Source organism: Lagenorhynchus albirostris, chromosome 19 (genome assembly GCF_949774975.1).
Source record: "Lagenorhynchus albirostris chromosome 19, mLagAlb1.1, whole genome shotgun sequence".
NCBI lineage: Eukaryota > Metazoa > Chordata > Mammalia > Artiodactyla > Delphinidae > Lagenorhynchus > Lagenorhynchus albirostris.
The window spans coordinates 53,294,605-53,313,858 of record NC_083113.1 but is presented as its reverse complement, the minus strand read 5'-3'; the positions used below and the strand labels follow the sequence as shown (position 1 = coordinate 53,313,858).

At 42.7% G+C, this 19,254-nt stretch overlaps 2 protein-coding genes across 4 annotated transcripts in view; one reads left to right on the top strand and one right to left on the bottom strand.

The window, feature by feature from the left end:
- Positions 1-1,099: 1,099 nt before the first annotated feature.
- ATMIN (ATM interactor) lies at positions 1,100-16,888 on the bottom strand. Its single transcript, XM_060131473.1, has 4 exons — positions 16,544-16,888; positions 6,349-6,474; positions 5,565-5,764; positions 1,100-4,866 (listed from the first exon to the last, which is right to left on the bottom strand). Exons 1-4 carry the CDS (start codon positions 16,886-16,888, stop codon positions 3,051-3,053), a joined length of 2,487 nt encoding a protein of 828 aa, XP_059987456.1. The 3' UTR covers positions 1,100-3,050.
- Positions 16,889-17,819: 931 nt separating this feature from the next.
- The window catches only part of CMC2 (C-X9-C motif containing 2), a 37,423-nt gene continuing 35,988 nt past the window's right edge, over positions 17,820-19,254 (top strand). For 2 of the 3 annotated variants that reach the window (XM_060131627.1, XM_060131625.1), the window contains exons 1-2: positions 17,820-17,954; positions 18,578-18,667. In XM_060131627.1, the coding sequence (XP_059987610.1) occupies positions 17,948-17,954; positions 18,578-18,667 (97 nt within the window). In that variant the 5' untranslated portion in view covers positions 17,820-17,947. The remainder of the gene's footprint in view (positions 17,955-18,577; positions 18,668-19,254) is intronic. The other variant, XM_060131629.1, reaches the window with a different exon arrangement.

The following is a 19,254-nucleotide window of genomic DNA, read 5'->3' as shown; positions in this document are numbered from 1 at the left end:
GTTTGGACTGGGAATAAGATAAGCATTCTAAAATTGAGACTATAAAGGATTACATGAAAATATCATCCTGTCATTAAACAACTCAACTTCACAACTACCCTGACACTGATACATTTTCTTCCAATCAAAAGTAGCTGCAAACTGGGACTTCCCTGGTGGCGCAGTGGTTAAGAATCCGCCTGCCAATGCAAGGGACACGGGTTCGAGCCCTGATCTGGGAAGATCCCACGTGCCATGGAGCAGCTAAGCCCGTGTGCCACAACTATTGAGCCTGCGCTCTAGAGCCCGCAAACCACAACTACTGAAGCCCACGTGCCCAGAGCCCGTGCTCCGCAACAAGAGAAGCCCCCGCTCTCCGCAACTAGAGAAAGCCTACTAGCAACAACGAAGACCCAACGCAGCCAAAAAAAAAAAAAAAAAAAAGTAGCTGCAAACCTTACTCTGCATCTTTCAGGTAAGTCTATAAAAATTTTCTACTTTTATTTCCCTTTATCTAAAGGGAATCAAACACACTGATTGGGCTTTCCTGCAATTAGTGACTGAGTATGAGCAAAGAACTAGTCATAGTCCTACCCTCTTAATTTTGCTCTTAAGCCAGAACCATATTACTTACAAAGAAAAACACACCCCATTATGAAATGGTGACATTTGGATGAAAAATGAATCAGAGTAATTTCCTTTGAAATTATTTTTTCAAATTTCCTTTGAAAAAAATTTCCCAAAACTTAAATCATAGGGCAGTTTTTATCAAAATAAAAACTTTACATCAAAACAGCAGCTTTGGGAATTCCCTGGCAGTCCAGTGGTTAGGACTCTGTGCTCTCACTGCTGAGGGCTCAGGTTCAATCCCTGGTCAGGGAAGTAAGATCCCACAAGCTGCATGGTGTGGCCCAAAAAAACCAGAAGTTTTGGTAATGGAATGTCTTTTCATTTTCTACTAGGAAAATTGTTAGCATATTTTCATGAACAAAGATAAGACAGTAATGGAAATAACTAGGCACAGTCATTTCATCGTGTGACTTTCAGATGATGATGAGTTTGTGAAAAGTTAAGGCAACGAAGTCACATTATGAGTATGCTGAAGAATTCACACAAAAGGTAGAATTCTCACTTCTCTTTAATCACTGAGTTTCAGATTTTACAAATAATCTTAGAACAATTCAGGTAACTAAGGTTTTTGGGGGAAACAGTTCTTACTTGTACATGAAGAACTATTACATGCTCCATTTTTCTGCAAATAACTCTATTGGCTGGATTAACAAACACTGTCACAGAAACACAGAATTTTTTTAAAGCCATAGATCGCTGCATATATATTTACAAAAAGCCATAAACAAACATGCATTTCTCCTTATTAGGAGAACTTAAATAGATGTTTGAACATTAAGGCAGTGATGATTCTAAAACATAATGAAATTCTAAGTTAAGGCTTTATGTTTGTTTTGAAACCCATATTCATAGGCAACTGTGACCAAAGCAAACTTTTATCTATCAGACTGAGTTCATCTACTCAGGATATGTTATTTATCCACTACCAATAATTCTTCTACAGGATAGGAATTAGTAGCAACACCATTGAGTTACTTTAATGAATTCTTAGTCCCCTCCTTAGGTTTTATTTTGAGGATTTAGCCTTCAGCAGCATAAGCATGTGCCACAGAAAGAACAGAGCATTTTTCTGGGTAAACTCAGAAAAATTTACAGACTGCACTGATTTTTACTTGCCTGAAAGTTGGCCAACAATCAAGAACTCAGAATCTCCTAAACACAGAAAACTCCAAAAGCATACTTAACCACACACCCATCTCAAAACACAGATGTTCTTGATTATTGAAGCACTTGGTCTTCACCTCATTTTCTTTGAAGACTGTTTGGTATTACCCTCTCTAAACAAACAAAGCAACAAAATGCAGAACACCATACTTTAGATGGATCTATTCTATAATTACTATCCTCAAGGCACAAATACTATCCTTGCTAGACCAATGTGTTTCCTCATTTAAGGAAAAAATGAGAGGTGGATGAAAACAAGATTCACTTTAGAATAGCTGCTGATTGCACTCTTGCCCTATCAAGCTTATGCAAACTATTGAAATTTAGGGGGGAATGTCCTTTTCTCCTTATGTTATTTTTCTTTAAACATTTAGAGAGAAAAACTCAGGCTCAGCTGGTGGGTGAGCTTTGACGAGCAGCTCTGGAGCACCGTCCTGGCCTTCTGTAGAGAGTAGGAGAGATGCTGGTAGGACACACTCCAGTCTGGGCTAACAGGCATGATTTCACAGCCCAGCATTTCCATAGTTGGGGTGACTTACTGTCACTTAGACTGAAAGGATCACTATTTACACTAAGTGCTTGCCGCTACTCCTTTAAGCAATAATTTTACAGCAACACGTCTTGTGAGGAAAGTACTATACACTTAACGTTGGTATCAGTTAAGAGTTCATGTAGAGGAGGGATGGCATTGACTATATGAAAATTGTCTCAAAAGCTAAAGACAAGTGTAGTTTCCTTTGTGTCTTCAAATCAGGGGAGAGTAAGATGTCAAAGCAGATGAAGCTGTTGGTGTTTAAATCTGATGGTATAGCATCAGACTTCTTTAGACATTATTGGGACACAGGAATTTCTAACAAGCACTGGCAAAAGTATTTTAGGTGCAATTTAAGTGAGTCATACTTTGACTAAAGTGTTTTGAAGGTTTGAAAAGTTTGTACCCTAGTCCTGCTAAGCTTGGCTTCAGGTGAATGGCTAGATGGGTTTTAAAGATGTGAAATACATTTTTTTTTTTAAGAAGGGAAGACTACACTGAAAGGGCAAATGTAGGCAACACAAAAACAATTCTTGTTAGATCAACATCTTATACTTTATAATACACTCACACATTTTTACACAAATTTCATGTTTACAGTACAAAGGGCAAAGAACCTCAGATAATCGAAGTAACTGTATCATCAAGTACATTCAATAGAGTTAACACTGTTGTCCCCGTTCTCCATCTTCTAAATCCAGAAGGGAACCAACTGTAAATGCCATCCCCCATGTGGATTCCACTTTCAGAAGTTGGAGACTGGGTGTAGTTCTGCACATGTCTGGGTTTCAACAGAGCTGAATTGAGATTCCATCGTGTTCCAGGCCAAATCGGCCAGAAGAAAGTCATCCATTGCTGTTTGAGTTTCATTGCTGGTGAAGAATAAGCTCCCCAAAGTTTCAAAGCCAGAATTCATGGTCTGTGTTTCTGCACTGTTCAACTGAACTTTGCTTTCTAGAGCAGGTAGGTTTTTAGCAGTGGAGATTCCTTCAGTTTGGGTCTCTGTGTCAGATGAATCAGTACTCATGGAAAAGCTGGAGTGTTTCAGAATACTTCCCAGAGGCAGATGAGGGCTACTGTCTAAAAAGAAGTTCAAGTCCGTCTGTGTCTGCGTGTCAAACATTTCAAGGGCTAAGAAGTTAGAATTTCCCCTACAACTGTAGGACTGGGCACAGGCATCTGCAAGTAAGAAGTCAGTTTGGGTCTCTATGTCCAGGGATTCCAAGACTGGCTCCGTGGTCATGGTGCTAAGCTCACTCTCTTCAGTTTGAGTCTGGATATTTGAGGCCGAAAAGAACTCTTCAATATCAAAATCAATTGCAGGATTCTGGGTTGGGCCAGATGGAAGCTGGGTGTCAGGTCCAGTATTTGTGTCAGACAAAAGACTACGATTGTCCAGTGTCTGACCAGGCAGATTACTTGACAAGATGTTTTCTATATCACTTAATAAATCTATGGTTTGGGTCTGATTATCTGTCATATTCTGTGAAGAAAGTATACTATTATTCTGTGCACTGAAGTTTATAATTGGTGCAGATTTCTCAATATCTTGATTTAAAGTTTTAGGGTGGTTCTGAGGTAACAAACCATGAGTCACAGTCTCTGCTACTAAGCTGCTGCTTATAATACTGTCTGTAGAAACACCATATGACGAATGGACACTCTCAAAAATGTCTCCACACATTACAGCTTGGTCCATCTGTACTCGATCATCGGTTGGACTTTGCATTCCACTGGTCTGAGTTTCTCTGGAGATCCCACCTGACTGGAAACTGGCATCTATAAACACATCAGTCTGAGCTGCTATAGATGAGGTTACCTTAGAACTGGGCAAAAAAGTTTGAGTATGAACACTAATGGGAAGGGAAACTTGAGAACCAAATGTCAAATCAGTTTGAGAACAAGATGACACAGAGGAATCAGGGCTAGCCCACTCTGCAGACGGTATAAAGTGTGGTATGGTATAAGACAGTTCTGTCTGTACATTGATTGAAGAAATGCTGTTCTTCTGACATGTGTTCCCTAGTTCTTGTAAAGGGTTAGATGGACTTTTACCCAAGTTCACTTGAACACCTGTGCTAACTGGCTCAACAGCAACAGGATTTACAATTTTTGAAAGAGGGAGGCTCTCCTTGAGAGAGCAAGACTCCGAATCTAGGCCGAGGATCAGGGTTCCGACGGACAAGGGCAGTAAGTGCACAGCACCGTGGGTAGAGCCCTGATGATCGACACCCAACACCACAGGCTGGGCTGAGGAGTCGGCTGTAGGCACAAATACAGGCACAGGAGAAAGCTGCATAACGGGGAGTTTAACCAAAGCCACTTTGGGCTTTGGTAAAAGCAACTTCTGAGGATACCTTGGAGGTGTTGGAAGAGTCTGCTTTCTGGCATTAGAGCTGCAAGAATCTTCAAACGAAGCCACTAGCTTTACTTCTGAAGTTTCTAGTTCTTGAGCATCTGGTCTTGGGGTTGCTTGGTTGTTCAGTGATTCAACAGTCTTACTGGACAACTTCTGGTTGTGCAGGCAGTTTTCCATTTTCCTTTTCTTACTAGGTGGATCCCTGAAAATAATGACAGAGTAAAAAGAGAAAAACAATTTTAAACTGCAGTTTTCTTCATCAACCCTGGCACTGTATCTTCACTTACAAATTCTATTTCCCACATCTACAGCAGAGGTCAGATTCAACCCAGCGAAGAGAAATCCCTTCTTTTGTAACTCAGCCTATTATCAATATATGGTAGGTAGAAGTTCAGAAACATGCAAACAGGGAAGCACACCTTTTTTTGAGTAAAGTGCTAAGTACCAGAACTCAACTTAGATCCATAAGCATCAGGAAGCTAACAGATTATATAATGCAACTATTATCATTTCTAAAGTAGGAAGCTCTTAATTCAATTATAAATATGACCTTTCAAATGAAGCACAGTTTCATGATAAAAAAACTCTTCAATAATCTAGTATCCCTCTAACAGAAAACACTGGAAGTTTTTGAAGAATTGAAAACCCAATAGATTTTCAGTTGGGAATAATTAAGCGATTCTCAAAAGGAGCTGGTGAAAGAATAAGGAAGAACAGTTGGGTCAAGTAGATGTGGATCATTTGCTAGTACTGCTGCCATTTCCAAAAGTTCCCTTTTTCATGTCACATCTTTTCTCCGCCATTCCTCCTTTCTCCCCACACTAATGGCTCTACAGGAAGTTTCATTTGAAAATCTTCCCACAGCTATTGGCTTTTGGGCCACCATTTTTTCCCCTTTACCTGTGTTCTGCAGGGATCTCATGGCCAGTTCGGTAGATGTGGGACTGTAATGCAGTCCTGCTGGCATAGGGACAGCCACATGTGCACTGGAAGGTCTTACCACAATCCTCTGCATGTCTTTTCAAGTCCCACTCAGTGCCATACGAATTGCTGCACTTACTACATTTATGCTTCTTTTCAGCATGCATTTTCATAAAGTGCTAGGAAGAACACAAAAGGACTAAAATGAAAAACTGCAACTGCTCAAAACATTTCAAAAACCATCAACATACCCAAATTAACAATGATTTTACATGATACAATATAGCAGTGCAAATCAAAAGAATGTAAAAGCAGGCAACTCTTCCAGTCCAGAATCATCTCTTTCCCCACTGGCTGGGTCCCTCCCTACTCTTTAAGATAGCTGCTTCTGAAAGATAGCTGCTTCTTTTCCCTGCAGTTTCTTCCCTTAGGAGAACATCTCCTTTGTGCTTTTGCTCCTCTGACCTTGAAGGCATGCAGATTCACACAAGAGATCTGGAAGTACAATTTATCATACTTTGCTGACTTGGTCTTCTTTTCTTTCCAAATCCACTTCTGGACAACTTCCCCTCCAGAACAAGCCATGTCTCCTTCACTTACACCCTACTCATTTTTTCCCCAAGTGGGAGACTTGGGTGGCTGTCCTTACAAGCAGCTTTCTGCTCAATTCTCTAGTTATGATTGGTAAGTAATTAGAATACATGAGGTTTATGACATCTGCATTTCATCCTCAGAGAAGTATACTTCAAGACAAGTAAAATACCTGTTTTACGAGAGAAAATTGAGAAAATGGTCTGTCAGGGCCTCTAGGGCATCCTTCAATTGGACAACAGTAGAATTTTGGTACAGTTTTCAAATCTTTTCTTATTGTTGGATTCACTATGCCATCCTGCAAAAGAAAAATTACTTTAAATAATTATCTTCAAAAAACCAACAGATGGGCTTCCCTGGTGGCGCAGTGGTTGAAGGTCCGCCTGTCGATGCAGGGGACACGGGTTCGTGCCCCGGCCCGGGAAGATCCCACATGCCGCCGAGTGGCTGGGCCCGTGAGCTATGGACGCTGAGCCTGCGCGTCCGGAGCACAGGCTCCGCAACGGGAGAGGCCACAACAGTGAGAGGCCCGCGTACCGCAAAAAACAAAAAACAACAACAAAAAAACCCCAACAGAACGAGCTGGGAGTGATAACAAGGAATAAGTAAAGATGTGCACAAGCGATCTTTTTAGGGTGATGAAACTGTTTTAAAATTTGGGATTGTAGTGATGGTTGCACAACTGTAAATCTACTAAAAAGTAACTGAATTATTAATATTAACTTAAAATGGGTAAATTATATCATGTGTAAACTATAGCTCAATGAATCTGTTAAAATTTTTCAAAACAAAATAAACAAAAACCAACTATATTGTTTAAATATCTTCTATCCATTCCTTTAGCACTCCTTCTAGACTTAAAAATCTCTGCCCTTCAAGCCAGCTTCTCTAATCGTTAAGTGGTATATTTATAGTTTCTCAGGCTCAAGACCTGGTATCATCCTTAAGTCTTCCTTTCTTTTTTATCCCAACCCCACTGAATTAGTGTGAGTCTCTGAAAAAAACCTGACTATGATCTAGTCTTCCTGATAAAGAGAACTGTGACTTTCTCTGATCACCACAATGCCCCCTAAAGTAGCTAAAGCTAGTTAACACAACTTTTATACAGTAGCGTGAATATAGGCACCATGCTCTGAAATTCAGTACTCATTATAATGGCCAGTGCTAACATAGCTTTTACTACCGTGGCAGGCATTGTTCTAAGCACTTTATATATATTAACTCATCCTAGTAATCCTTTCTTATTAAGTATGTGATTGACTTTTTGGCTGGGAATTTTAAAATAATTGGTGAGTTAATTTAGCTTAAACTGCTGTCTTGTTGCCCTTGATGAGCCCACATACCTCAGGAGTGAGAAACCTATGACCTCCAGTATAATTCTTCCCTGGCAACCCCCAGCTGGCCCCAGAGGAAGGTGTGTGGATGGGGGGTTGGGGTGGGGAAGAACCTCCCCACTACGGATGGAAACAACTGGACACGTGCTCAGGCCTCAGCTACCGCTGTAGCACCTGGACGTTTTAGTCCTTAGGTGCTGTGATGGGAAATGATTCACTACTTTTGGAACACGCCCACCTCCTCCGCTTCCATCAGTGTGCATCTAGAGAAGAAACGAAAACCGTGCGGCTAGGACTCCCTCCGTTTGCTTTCCTACTGGATCTCAAGAGGAACATGTTGATCTTGTTTAGTCTGTCTGTGTCCACTCATGTAGAGGGGAAAAGAAGCTATTCTTGTTTCATTTTTAAACAACGTAATTTATCTCTCAGTGATATCAAATGTAGTCAGTTATTCCTCCATGTCTTCTACCTTGGTCCATCTTTTTATAATCCTATTGCACTACACTGTCTAGATATTCATATTCATTTGGATTATTTAAATGGTTTCCTAAATAATTTTCCTTCCTCTTCTAATGTCAGAACAAATTTGACATTCCAAAAAATTATTTGTATATATCACCAAATACTATTTTTTTAAAAAAGGCACATAAAATAAAATCCCGGGACTTCCCTAGTGGTGCAGTGGTTAGGAGTCCACCTGCCAATGCAGGGGATGCAGGTTCAAGCCCTGGTCTGGGAGGATCCCATGTACCACGGAGCAACTAGGCCTGTGTGCCACAGCTCCTGAGTCTGTGCTCTGGAGTCCGCGAGCCACAACTACTGAGCCTGCATGCCACAACTACTGAAGCCTGCGTGCCTAAAGCCTGTGCTCCACAACGAGAGAAGCCGCCGCAATGAGAAGCCCGTGCACCGCAATGTAGGGTGGCCCCTGCTCGCTGCAGCTAGAGAAAGCCTGCGCGCAGCAACAAAAGACCCAATGCAGCCAAAAAGAAAGAAAGAAAGAAAGAAAATTTATAAATAAATAAATAAATAAAATAAAATCCCATCTCCTCATTATGCCTCCAATCTACCATTATGACCATATCTTTTTCTGTTCCCTTTTCATACAATCCCCTGCTCAGCCTAAACACTCTTCCCACTTCCATTTCCACCTTCTACAGCCACTCTCGGATGACTGTCTCCGTTCAGGCAGAATGCAACGGTGGGAAGAGGGCACAGCATGGAGAGGCCTGTGAGCCATTTCCACCTCTGATTAGGCACATGACTTTAGACAGGTTATTTAATCTCTGAGCCAGTTTGCTCATTTCAAAAACAGAGAGAATAGTTAACTCTCAGGATTATCTAGTACTGGATTGCCATGGAGCCCGCTCACATTCTCAATAAATAGCACTCCCTTGTTCTGCTCACCACCCAGCTCTATTCCTTGTCTGAATTCCAAGGTAGCAGCTAACTTAACTTGTAAACTATTGTTTTCTTCTACAATTCCTGCCTCCTTAACTAAACTTCTTAAGGGCAGAAACTAATTTATACACCTCTTGGTACTGTTTTCATGCTTTAGACTGCACACTAAAGGCAGAGCACGTTTAGAAAGGCAGTCCAGTGTAGGGCAGCAGCTCTGAAATCTAGCGGCCTGTGAAAAATCACTTGAGGCGTTAAAAAAAAAAATACCTGTGCCTGGTCCCAGTCCCAGGTAATGATATAATTAATTTGGGGTGGGTTTGGTATTTGGTTTGGTATTTGGTTTAAAAATCTCCCCTGATGATCCCAGTGTGTAGCCTGGCTTAAGAACCATGGTGCAGTGGTTAAACGCATGGGTTCTGGAATATGGAATTTTCTACATTGCTCCTTTCCTGTGACCTTGAAAAACTTAACTGTCTTGGTTTCCTTATTTGTGAAGCAGGCATGATAGTACGATCTACCTCAGGGTTGTTGTGAGGATTTAGTGAATAATTTAAGAGACTTAGAACAGTGCTTATCACATAATCACTCAATTAATTATTACAGCTATTAGTTATCGGCTGTGGAGATTTTTGTTGCTTCTTTTGCTTTCTGCCAACCAACTTAAGGCCAATAAGCTAATCTAAACTAGTACTTTACATTAAATACTGTCCTTGTGGCAACAGAAATAAAAGCAAAAATAAACAAATGGGACCTAATCAACCTTACAAGCTTTTGCACAGCAAAGGAAACCATAAACAAAACAAAAAGACAACCTATGGAATGGGAGAAAATATTTGCAAATGATGCGGACCGACAAGGGCTCAATCTCCAAAACATACAAACAGCTCATTCAACTCAACAACAACAAAAACAACCCAATCGAAAAATGGGCAGAAGAACTAAACAGACATTTCTCCAAAGAAGACAGATGGCCAACAGGCACATGAAAATATGCTCAACATTGCTAATTATTACAGAAATACAAATCAAAACTACAACGAGGTACCACCTCACACCAGTCAGAACGGCCATCACCAAAGTCTACAAATAACAAATGCTGCAGAGGGTGTGGAGAAAAGGGAACCCTCCTACACTGTTGGTGGGAATGTAAGTTGGTGCAGCCACAGTGGAAAACAGTATGGAGGTTCCTCAAAAAGCTAAAAATAGAGTTGCCATATGATCCAGCAATCCCACTCATGGGCATATATCCAGACAAAACTATAATTCCAAAAGATACATGTACTCCTATGTTCACAGCAGCACTGTTCACAATAGCCAAGACATGGAAACAATCTAAATGTCCATTGACAGATGAATGGATAAAGATGTGGGGTGTGTGTGTGTGTGTGTGTGTACACACACACACACAGTGGAATACTATTCAGCCATAAAAAAGAACAAAATAAGGCCATTTGCAGCAACATGGATGGAACTACAGATTATCATACTAAGTGAAGTGAGAAAGAGAAAAATACCATATGATATCACTTATATGTAGAATCTAAAATATGACACAAATGAATTTATCTATGAAATAGACATGGACTCACAGACATAGAGAACAGACTTGTGGTTGCCAAGGGGAGGGTGGGTAGGGGACGGACGAATTAGGAGTTTGGGGTTAGCAGATGCAAACTGCTAAATGGGTAAATTATAAATGGGTAAATTATAAAATGGAGAGAATGGAGAGACAACAAGGTCCTACTGTATAGCACAGGGAACTACATTTAATATCCTGTGATAAACCATAATGGAAAATAATATATATATATAAAGTATATATAACTGAATCACTCTGCTGTACAGCAGAAATTAACACAACATTGTAAATCAACCATACTTCAATTAAAAAAAGAAAGAAAAATCCATGGATTCATCTCAAAAAAAAAAAATACTGTCCTTGTGAAAGTCTGATTGAAATGCCACTTTTATTGAAACACTGGCCTCTGCTAGCTTTAATGACAACCAACACTGTCTCTCAATCACCAAACTCATCCCATTCACCAGTTCATCTTTTTTTAAATGAAATACTTATAAACTCATATTATTTTCCTTCTAGTGTTATCTGCAAGAAAAAATCAAATACGGAGAGAATATTAAGAAAGCTTTAAAATTCTTTTTTTTTTTTAAGTCTAGGACAATTAAAAAATTTTTTAATTTATTTTGGCTGTACCAGGTCTCAGTCGCGGCATGCATGTGGGATCGAACCCCGGGCCCCCTGCATTGGGAGCATGGAGTCTTACCCACTGGACCACCAGGGAAGTCCCCATGCTTACTTCTAATACATCTTCAATTTGCTTAGCAATCCTTTTATTATCCCTTTTCAAACTCCCTATCATGTTCTCAATATACCTGTTCACTTCACTTTTTAAAATATTAATAAACTTTATTTTTTAAGAGAAATTTTATTAGATTCACAGCAAAATTGAGCGCAAAGTACAGAGAGTTCCCATACACTGTAGCGCCCCCGCCCCCCAACCCCAATACAGCCTGTTCCACTATTAACATTCCTCACCAGAGTGGTACATTTGTTACAATTGATGAAACTACACTGACACGTCATTATCACCCAAGTCCATAGATTTTATTAGCGTTCACTATTCGTGCCACACATTCTATGGGTTTTGCCAAATGTGTAACGACAGCTATCCATCGTTATATCATACAGAGTATATTCACTTTCCTAAAAATCCTCTGTGCTCCACCTATTCATGACACCTTTCCCCTTAAGCCCTGGTAACCACTAATCTTTTTACTGTCTCTGTAGTTTTGCTTTTTCCAGAATATCATTTAGTTGGAATCATACAGTATGTAGCCTTTTCAGATTGGCTTCTTTCATTTGGTAATATGCATGTAAGGGTCCTCCATGTCTTTTCATGGCTTGATAGCTCATTTCTTTTTAGTGCTGACTAATATTCCCCTGTCTGGATGTGCCACCGTTCATTTATCCATTTACCTGCTGAAGGACATCTTGGGTGCTTCCAAGTTTTGGCAGTTATGCTTTAAAAATGTCTCCTACCACCTCCTCGCGTTTCCTTTCTCACTGCTACCACCATTAGTTCAAGTATTCCTGACTCTCTGTTTGGACTTTGTCACTAACCTCTTAACTAATTTCTAGACCTTCAATTTCTTTTTCATTCACACTTTGCCACATTCACCTTTCTAAAATATACCTCTGATCATGACATTACCTCACTCAAACATTTTCAACGGCACCCCAACACTCCCCAAGTCCAAATTCCTCTAGCCACTGGGACATCCAAAGTCCTGTACTATATAGCTTCAAACTATGCTTCTTTTCCGTCATTTCTCTGTTATATCTAATGGAATTACTTGAAATTCCCCAAACCTTTTCAAAAGGAGGAATATATTTATAACTTTGTTGCACTTGGGAATGTTTTAAAAAGAGTAAATGTTCAGTAAAAACTTGGGGCATTATACTGAATATGTTTAAGTGGCCATCTAAGTCAAAACTGTATCACACACCAGGATGAGACACTAAAGGCAGTCATATTGGACATCAACATCATCTCCTTGTTGCTGTCATTACAGGTGTGGAAACAACCCGACGCTGTTTGCTTTCCTGCTTTCTGAGGGCCAACTCCTCATTCCTCCCCATCACCACCTCTCTTCCCCAGTTCCTGACCTTCTTCCCATTCTTGTCCTTAGAAAATAAGCTCTGAGATTAGAATGGGGTAATAAGAAATGGTAATGGCACAATAAGACATGAACTGAAGTAAGAAAGTGATGTTTTTGTTCTGAAGTGCTATATACATTCTAGAATAAAACTTAGCAGACTTATTTTTTAACTGTGCCTTTTGTGTGCATAACTGAAAAAAATGACAAAAAATACTTCATGCTTTCTCTACCTTTTGGGTACCTGTTTATAAAACATTTTAAGTAAAAGAATTTGAAAAAGAACCTATGAGAGGAAATAACTGAAAAACAAGATGGACAAAAGTAAACAAAGAGAAGAAAAGCAAAGCAAGAGGAAGGACCCCAATGAAGTGAGGATAAAAGGAAAGGAGTGTAAGAACTGGCACAAATTGGGAAAAAAAAAAAAAGAAGAAAAGGCATTATAGCTACTCTAGCATCTCTCTGCCTTCACAGAAAAACATCCAAGAAGAAAAGTAGTTTGCTTTGTTGTTGTCTTATTGTAAATTTAAAATTAGAAGTCTTTGTATACTATGATCTATAGAGCAACTTGGAACATTGTCTTTCCTTAAAAAAAAAAAAAAAATTCCTGGCAAATCATTAAAAGCAAACCCCTGGACTGAACATAACACAAAATCCACTAAGCCATGTTTTAAAAATATGTGTTGCTGGATAAGAGGTTCTTTAAGGGGGCCCCTGTCCCCTTCACTATTTTCAAACGTGAGGGATAAAAGAATCAAGAAATGCCCATTTACTCCTACTCTTCTTTTCCCTGAATCACCAGCTTTCATTTCTCCATGGATCCCCTTGTAGGCAAGGCTGGACTAGGATATTTCCAGATTTACTTACAGGATATGGAATATAGACATATATCTTAAGAACCCACATAAAACCAAAAGGTATCATGTACCTTACACCTTACAACTCTATCTCCACTTTTATTCATCATCCTTCAGAAGGATTTGTTAATCATTAAGAAGGGAGTATTTGATTGAGGGCAGGGTATCTTCTGAAGACTAGAAATAAATAAGAAACTTACAACAAATAATGGGGACGGGAATAAAATATAATCATAGGGGCTTCCCTGGTGGTGCAGTGGTTAAGAATCCGCCTGCCAATGCAGGGGACATGGGTTCGAGCCCTGGTCCAGGAAGATCCCATATGCTGTGGAGCAACTAAGCCGTGCGCCACAACTACTGAGCCTGTGCTCTAGGGCTCACGAGCCACGATTACTGAGCCCACGAGCCAAAACTACTGAAGCCCGCGCGCCTAGAGCCCATGCTCAGCAATAAGAGAAGCCACCGCAGTGAGAAGCCCGCGCACTGCAACGAAGAGTAGCCCCCGCTCGCCGCAACTAGAGAAAGCCTGTGCGCAGCAACGAAGACCCAAAGCAGCCAAAAATAAATAAATAAAATAAATTAAAAAAATATATATTATCATAATCTAGGAGAAAAAAACCACAACAACTAGGACAGAAACTAGAATTATGTAAGTAGCCGTAACCAAGAGAACAAAGGGAAAAATTGCCATTGAATACGACGCAGATCTGCCAAGCAGATACACTCACGCCTCAGGGCCCGTAGGAGCACACTGGACTGCTAGTGGAGCCTCTGGTCCAAACGCAGCCCACCTTCAAAGCCACAGGGAGCTCTCAGTCAGCTCTTGTCCTTATTAGGCCTCCTTCATCCCCCTCCCTCCTCCCAATACTTTGAGAACATCAAGGGTCAAGCATGATGTTTGAACTCAAGAGCCTACTACTTGGCTCCCAATTGTGCGGACAGATTCACCACACTGGGGCAACACTATACAGATATGGCTATTTTGTCACATAGGCTACCTTCATTAAAAAAAAAAGAACCCCCTTTCCACCAAGACAGCAGATGTTCAGGGGCTGCATGGTTAGAAAGACGGAACAAGGCAGGAAAGTGAGCCTGTTTGACATGGAAGAAACAACGATGGTTCAGGGTGAGGTTTCTTTAATTCCTGCTGAAACAGGTCTCTCTAGTGACCCAGGAAGGAAACTCAGGGGAGTCCATTTTTCGGTTGTTCAAGATTTGCCGTTCAGAAAGCAATCTTGAGCGTACTGTGCTGTCTGCAGCCAAGAGAACTCTGAAAAAATGACTAAAACTGGAAAAATGGCTTCACACAGGTTCTAAGCAAGGGGAGATGCTGATACTCTGCCGTGCTAAGGTCCAAGTAAAGGTTTGACTGTTAAAATTTACAGTTGCCTCAAACATATTCCTCCTTCTTAGGCCTATTATATGCTTCGGATTGGTAGCTTCAGAATTCCTGAACTTTACATATTTTAAAAACATTATTAGAAATAAACCTACTGCATACTACCAAACCCATTGTATACTAGTCCTGACAAGTAAATGGTATCTTTGCGCTTAACAGATGCACTTAACAAAGTCTGCAGAGATACACAGCCCCTGAGAGCAATTCCATAGAAAAGAACAATGTAAACTGTTAAAAAGTGCTTGCGAGAGTGATGTTCAGGCCAACACAAAGAGAGTCGTGGTCAGACTGGCAGCTTCCTCTGTGCTCAGAGATGTAATGTCTGCCTTAGTTGTCTACCAGTGAGGGGAGGATACTGAAAGGTGGATGATGGCTGTTATACATGAGCTGAAGAGAACCCAGGGATTAGGCTGAAGAATTCCTGCAAATATACAGTTCATCCACTCAAGATAAAATATGGTTAAGAAAAGGAAGTGTTTAATTAAAATTCGGGATGGAGGAGAAAACAGGAGAACGAAGACCATTCCCAGAGTTACTTCACTTGTGTTGTGGAAGAAACGCAGAACTTGCAGGGAAACTGCAGCCCCACCTGCAAGGTCTTCCTCAGCCTACCTCCATGTACCTCTCCCGATCGGGCCTCCCTAATCGTCACTTCAGGACGTTGTTGCCTCTGTATCCAGCTGGTGCTAGTAGGGGGCTGCCCTTCGTGGGCATCACATCTGCCCTACTAGAGACCATCACCTCAAACTTTCTGCTGTTAAATTCTTATCAGAAGCCTGATTCTAAAAACGTTTCTGAGGAAGATTTACCTGAAGGGCAGACGGGACATGCAAGAGGCGAGGTAATTTAAACTTACTCCTGAATCAATTCAGACCACCGAAAGCTACATACTCGCAAAACTCCTTTCAGTAACGTGCTTTGGAATTATGCCCCTGTTGGCCTAGAAAGACTTGAAGAAGTGGTGCAAGTAAACTTCCCATTGTAATGACTGAGAAATCATGATTTAATAGGTCTGGGATGGGGCTGGACATCTGGATTTTTAAGAAGCTTTCCGCAGATGTGCACTGAAGGCTGAAAGTCGCCCCATTTTACGTAAGGTGGAAGGGACGTTCAGATTATTGTCCTGTTATTATATACCGTGTCCCCTCTTAAACAAGATTCACGGGAGAAATTTCCCTTAGGTCTCATCCCTGAGCAAAGGTGATGTTTACCAACACTGTGGAACATGTTGCCAAAGCTGCAGCTCCCTGCTAACAACTCGCCCGGAGGAGGAGGCAGTGTGGGTGCGGTGCAAACGGCACCGGCTTCGATCCGAGCCCGGGTTTAAAGCCCAGCACTACGCAGGTGCGTCATCGGTTTCTCTGCAGTAGAACGAAGGTGCCGTGAGAGCTCACGAGACGAACGTGAGATATGCCCGCGACGCCAAGTGCGAGGCCGGTGGTCCGGCCGGCCCGAGCCCGACAGCGCAGTGGCATGACACAGGGTTTTCCTACCGCTGCGCCTTCCTGCCTCCTAGGTCCCACTCTCCCCACCCGGACCCCCTCCCCGGTCCGGCCCTTTAGGGCCTCGGAAGCCCCCGCCGACGCCGGCCGGACCTCGGCGCCTTCCCGTCCGCGACTCTGGCCGCCCTCGGCCCCGAGCGCCCGCTTCAGGCGGTCGGTCGCGTCAGGCCCCGGGAGGCGCCGTCCGCAGCGGGCTCACCTGCAGGCGGTGGCTCTTGACCAGGTGCATGTTGAGCGCGGGACTGTTGGGCAGGATCTTGCCGCAGCCGCGCACCGTGCACAGGATGTTGGTTCGCACGGCCCGGGACAGCTCGCTCACCGACGGCTGGATGAGCTCCCGGGCCGGCGGCGCCGCACCCGCAGGCTGCTGCCTCGCTGCCGTGGGTCGCGGCCGGCTGCCCCTCAGCCGCCCGGGGGGATCCCACGGGCCGGGGGCGGCAGCGGCTCCCCTCCCGGCGGCCGGGACGGCCGCGGCGCCCAAGGCCAGAGCCGTGGGCCCCGCCGCCGCCGCCGCCGCCGCCACAGTCGCCTCAGAGGCCGCCATGGCTCCCGCACCTCAGCCCGGACAGCTAGGACGCCCCGCCTCCCGCCGCAGCGACTTCCGGAAGGGGGCGGGGCCTCTCGGCTCATTAGCATCCGGCGGGCCCGGGCGGCCGCGGCGTCGCGTGCGGGTGGCGGAGGGCGCGTCTGCCAGGAGCCACGACCAGATGAGGCGGGCGGGTTACAAAACGTCACAGGGGTTCCTGGGGACAGGTAGCACGTATTGGTCCCGCTGATCCATTGTTCGCCTTCCTAGAAATCTTACCTCGGGCCACAGTTGGATAGAAGGAAAAGCAATGCGTTCAGGAACTTTACTTCCCAAAGATTGGAAATAACCCAAGTGTTCAACAGGAGGAGAGGCGAGAGTATGTGAATTACAACTATCTCTGTTTACTAGACACTGGGAATGCACTTTTCATTCAGTATCTCATTTTGTCCTCGAAACAGACCTAGCAGGTACGTATTATAAGTTTTCCCATATTTGAAGAGAAGTAAGTAACTAGCCCGAGGTCACATACAAAAAAAAGGATTGTTATAATTGACAGAGTTAATCATTTTAGGGAGGGTAGATTTACTTGCCTGTATTTTAACTGCTGAAATTTGATTACTGTTTGGGAGACAGTGTAGCTCAGAGGAGGGTTCCAAATCCTAAGTCGGAAGAGGGACCACCAGATAGGTCATCTAAATGAGTGTAGAAGGCCAGGTGTAGTCAAAAGGGAGGGGTGAGGACTGCAGCGGAATGGGAGTTACATCCTTTGTTTAAAGGGGGCAGTGGCTACTACTCGTCTTTGGTATTGCAGGATTTATTTTTCAAGATTTTTATGTGAAAACTCCCAGCTTTTATATATTAGTAGCTCTATTTGTTTTCTATTGCTGCAATAAGAAATCACCACAAACCTGGTGGCCTGAAACAACACAGATTTGTTATCTTACATTTCTGGAGGTCAGAAGTCTGAAATGAGTCTACTAGGTGAAGATCAAGGTGTTGGCATGGCTGCATGTCTTCGGGAGGCTCTGTGGAAGAATCTGTTTACTTGCCTTTTCCAGCTTCTCGAAGTCATTAATGAATGGTGAGTTGAGGCTTCTTCACATCACTGATTTCTTCAGTAGTCAGGTCTCCCTCTGCTTTCTTCTATTCCTCTTCCACTTTTGAGGATCACACTGGGTCCTTGTGATCACACTTGTGATCACACTGGGTCCTTGTGATCACACTGGGTCCATCCAGGACATCCGGGATAACCTCCCCAACTGCAAAGTCCTTTTGTTTTGTAAAGTAACAGATTTACATATTCCAGGGATCAGGATGTGGACATCTTTGAGAAGGGTACTATTCTGCTTCACAGTAACGAATTCTGAATTAAAAAGTACTGTGGGCCCCAAACCCCCGACATCTGTGTGAGAGATAGCATCCACGGGCTATTGTTTCTTCCAGCAGTGTCCAAGAGGGCAGGCTCTGGAGGCCAACTGCCTGGGGTTAATGTGGGCTCAGTCACTTACTAGCTAGTACTAAGCTTTGGTATTCACGCCAATAGAGTGAGACTAGTAATGTCACCTGCCTTATAGGATTATTATGAAAATAAGACAAAGCGTATAAAATACTTGGCACAGCGCCTGCCACATAGTAAGTGCTCAGTAAACATGAGCTCTTTTTCCATTTTTGGAGACCCTACCTAATGTGCATCCTTTGGCCTAGAGATCCTTGGATCTGCATTTACTACTCCATCTGATCCCACGACTGCATCTGAATGGCGTATGTGTCTCTGGACCGTCAAGCACATACCAGGTAAGCATTCCCTGTATCTCATTTCCTGAAGCAGAAGCCTCTGTCTGGGAGGGCTGCAGGGTGCAGGTTCAAGTGATTCCACTCTAGGCTGGGTAATACTGGGTTGGCCAGAAAGTCCCTTTGGGTTTTTCTGTAAGATGTTACAGAAAAACCCAAAGGGACTTTCTGGCCAACCCAATATGAATAGTGGCTTTCTCGTTCAGGCTCTCATTGCACATCCTTGCAAAGCACCAGAAAGGGCTGTGACCCTTTGGGAAACCATCCCAGGAACCTGCAGGGCCTCCGTACAGACCTAATATGGGCATTCAGGCACTGAGTAGAAGTGCCTACCATATGTGTGCACATAGGAACAGATGCTCTAAACCATGACTGTGGTCTACAAAAAAAATTAGCGTTATTAAGCCCCTACAGACTCAGTGCCTCACTCTGAGATAACTGAAGTGTCTAAGCCATTTGCTAATTAAATCTAAACAAATATATTTCACATAAAATACCTATTGGTATAGACAATACCAATACATTATATTGGTATAAAGCATTGTTTAGCCCCTTCTGATTGTGTTTATATCTGTATATTAAGCCTCTTT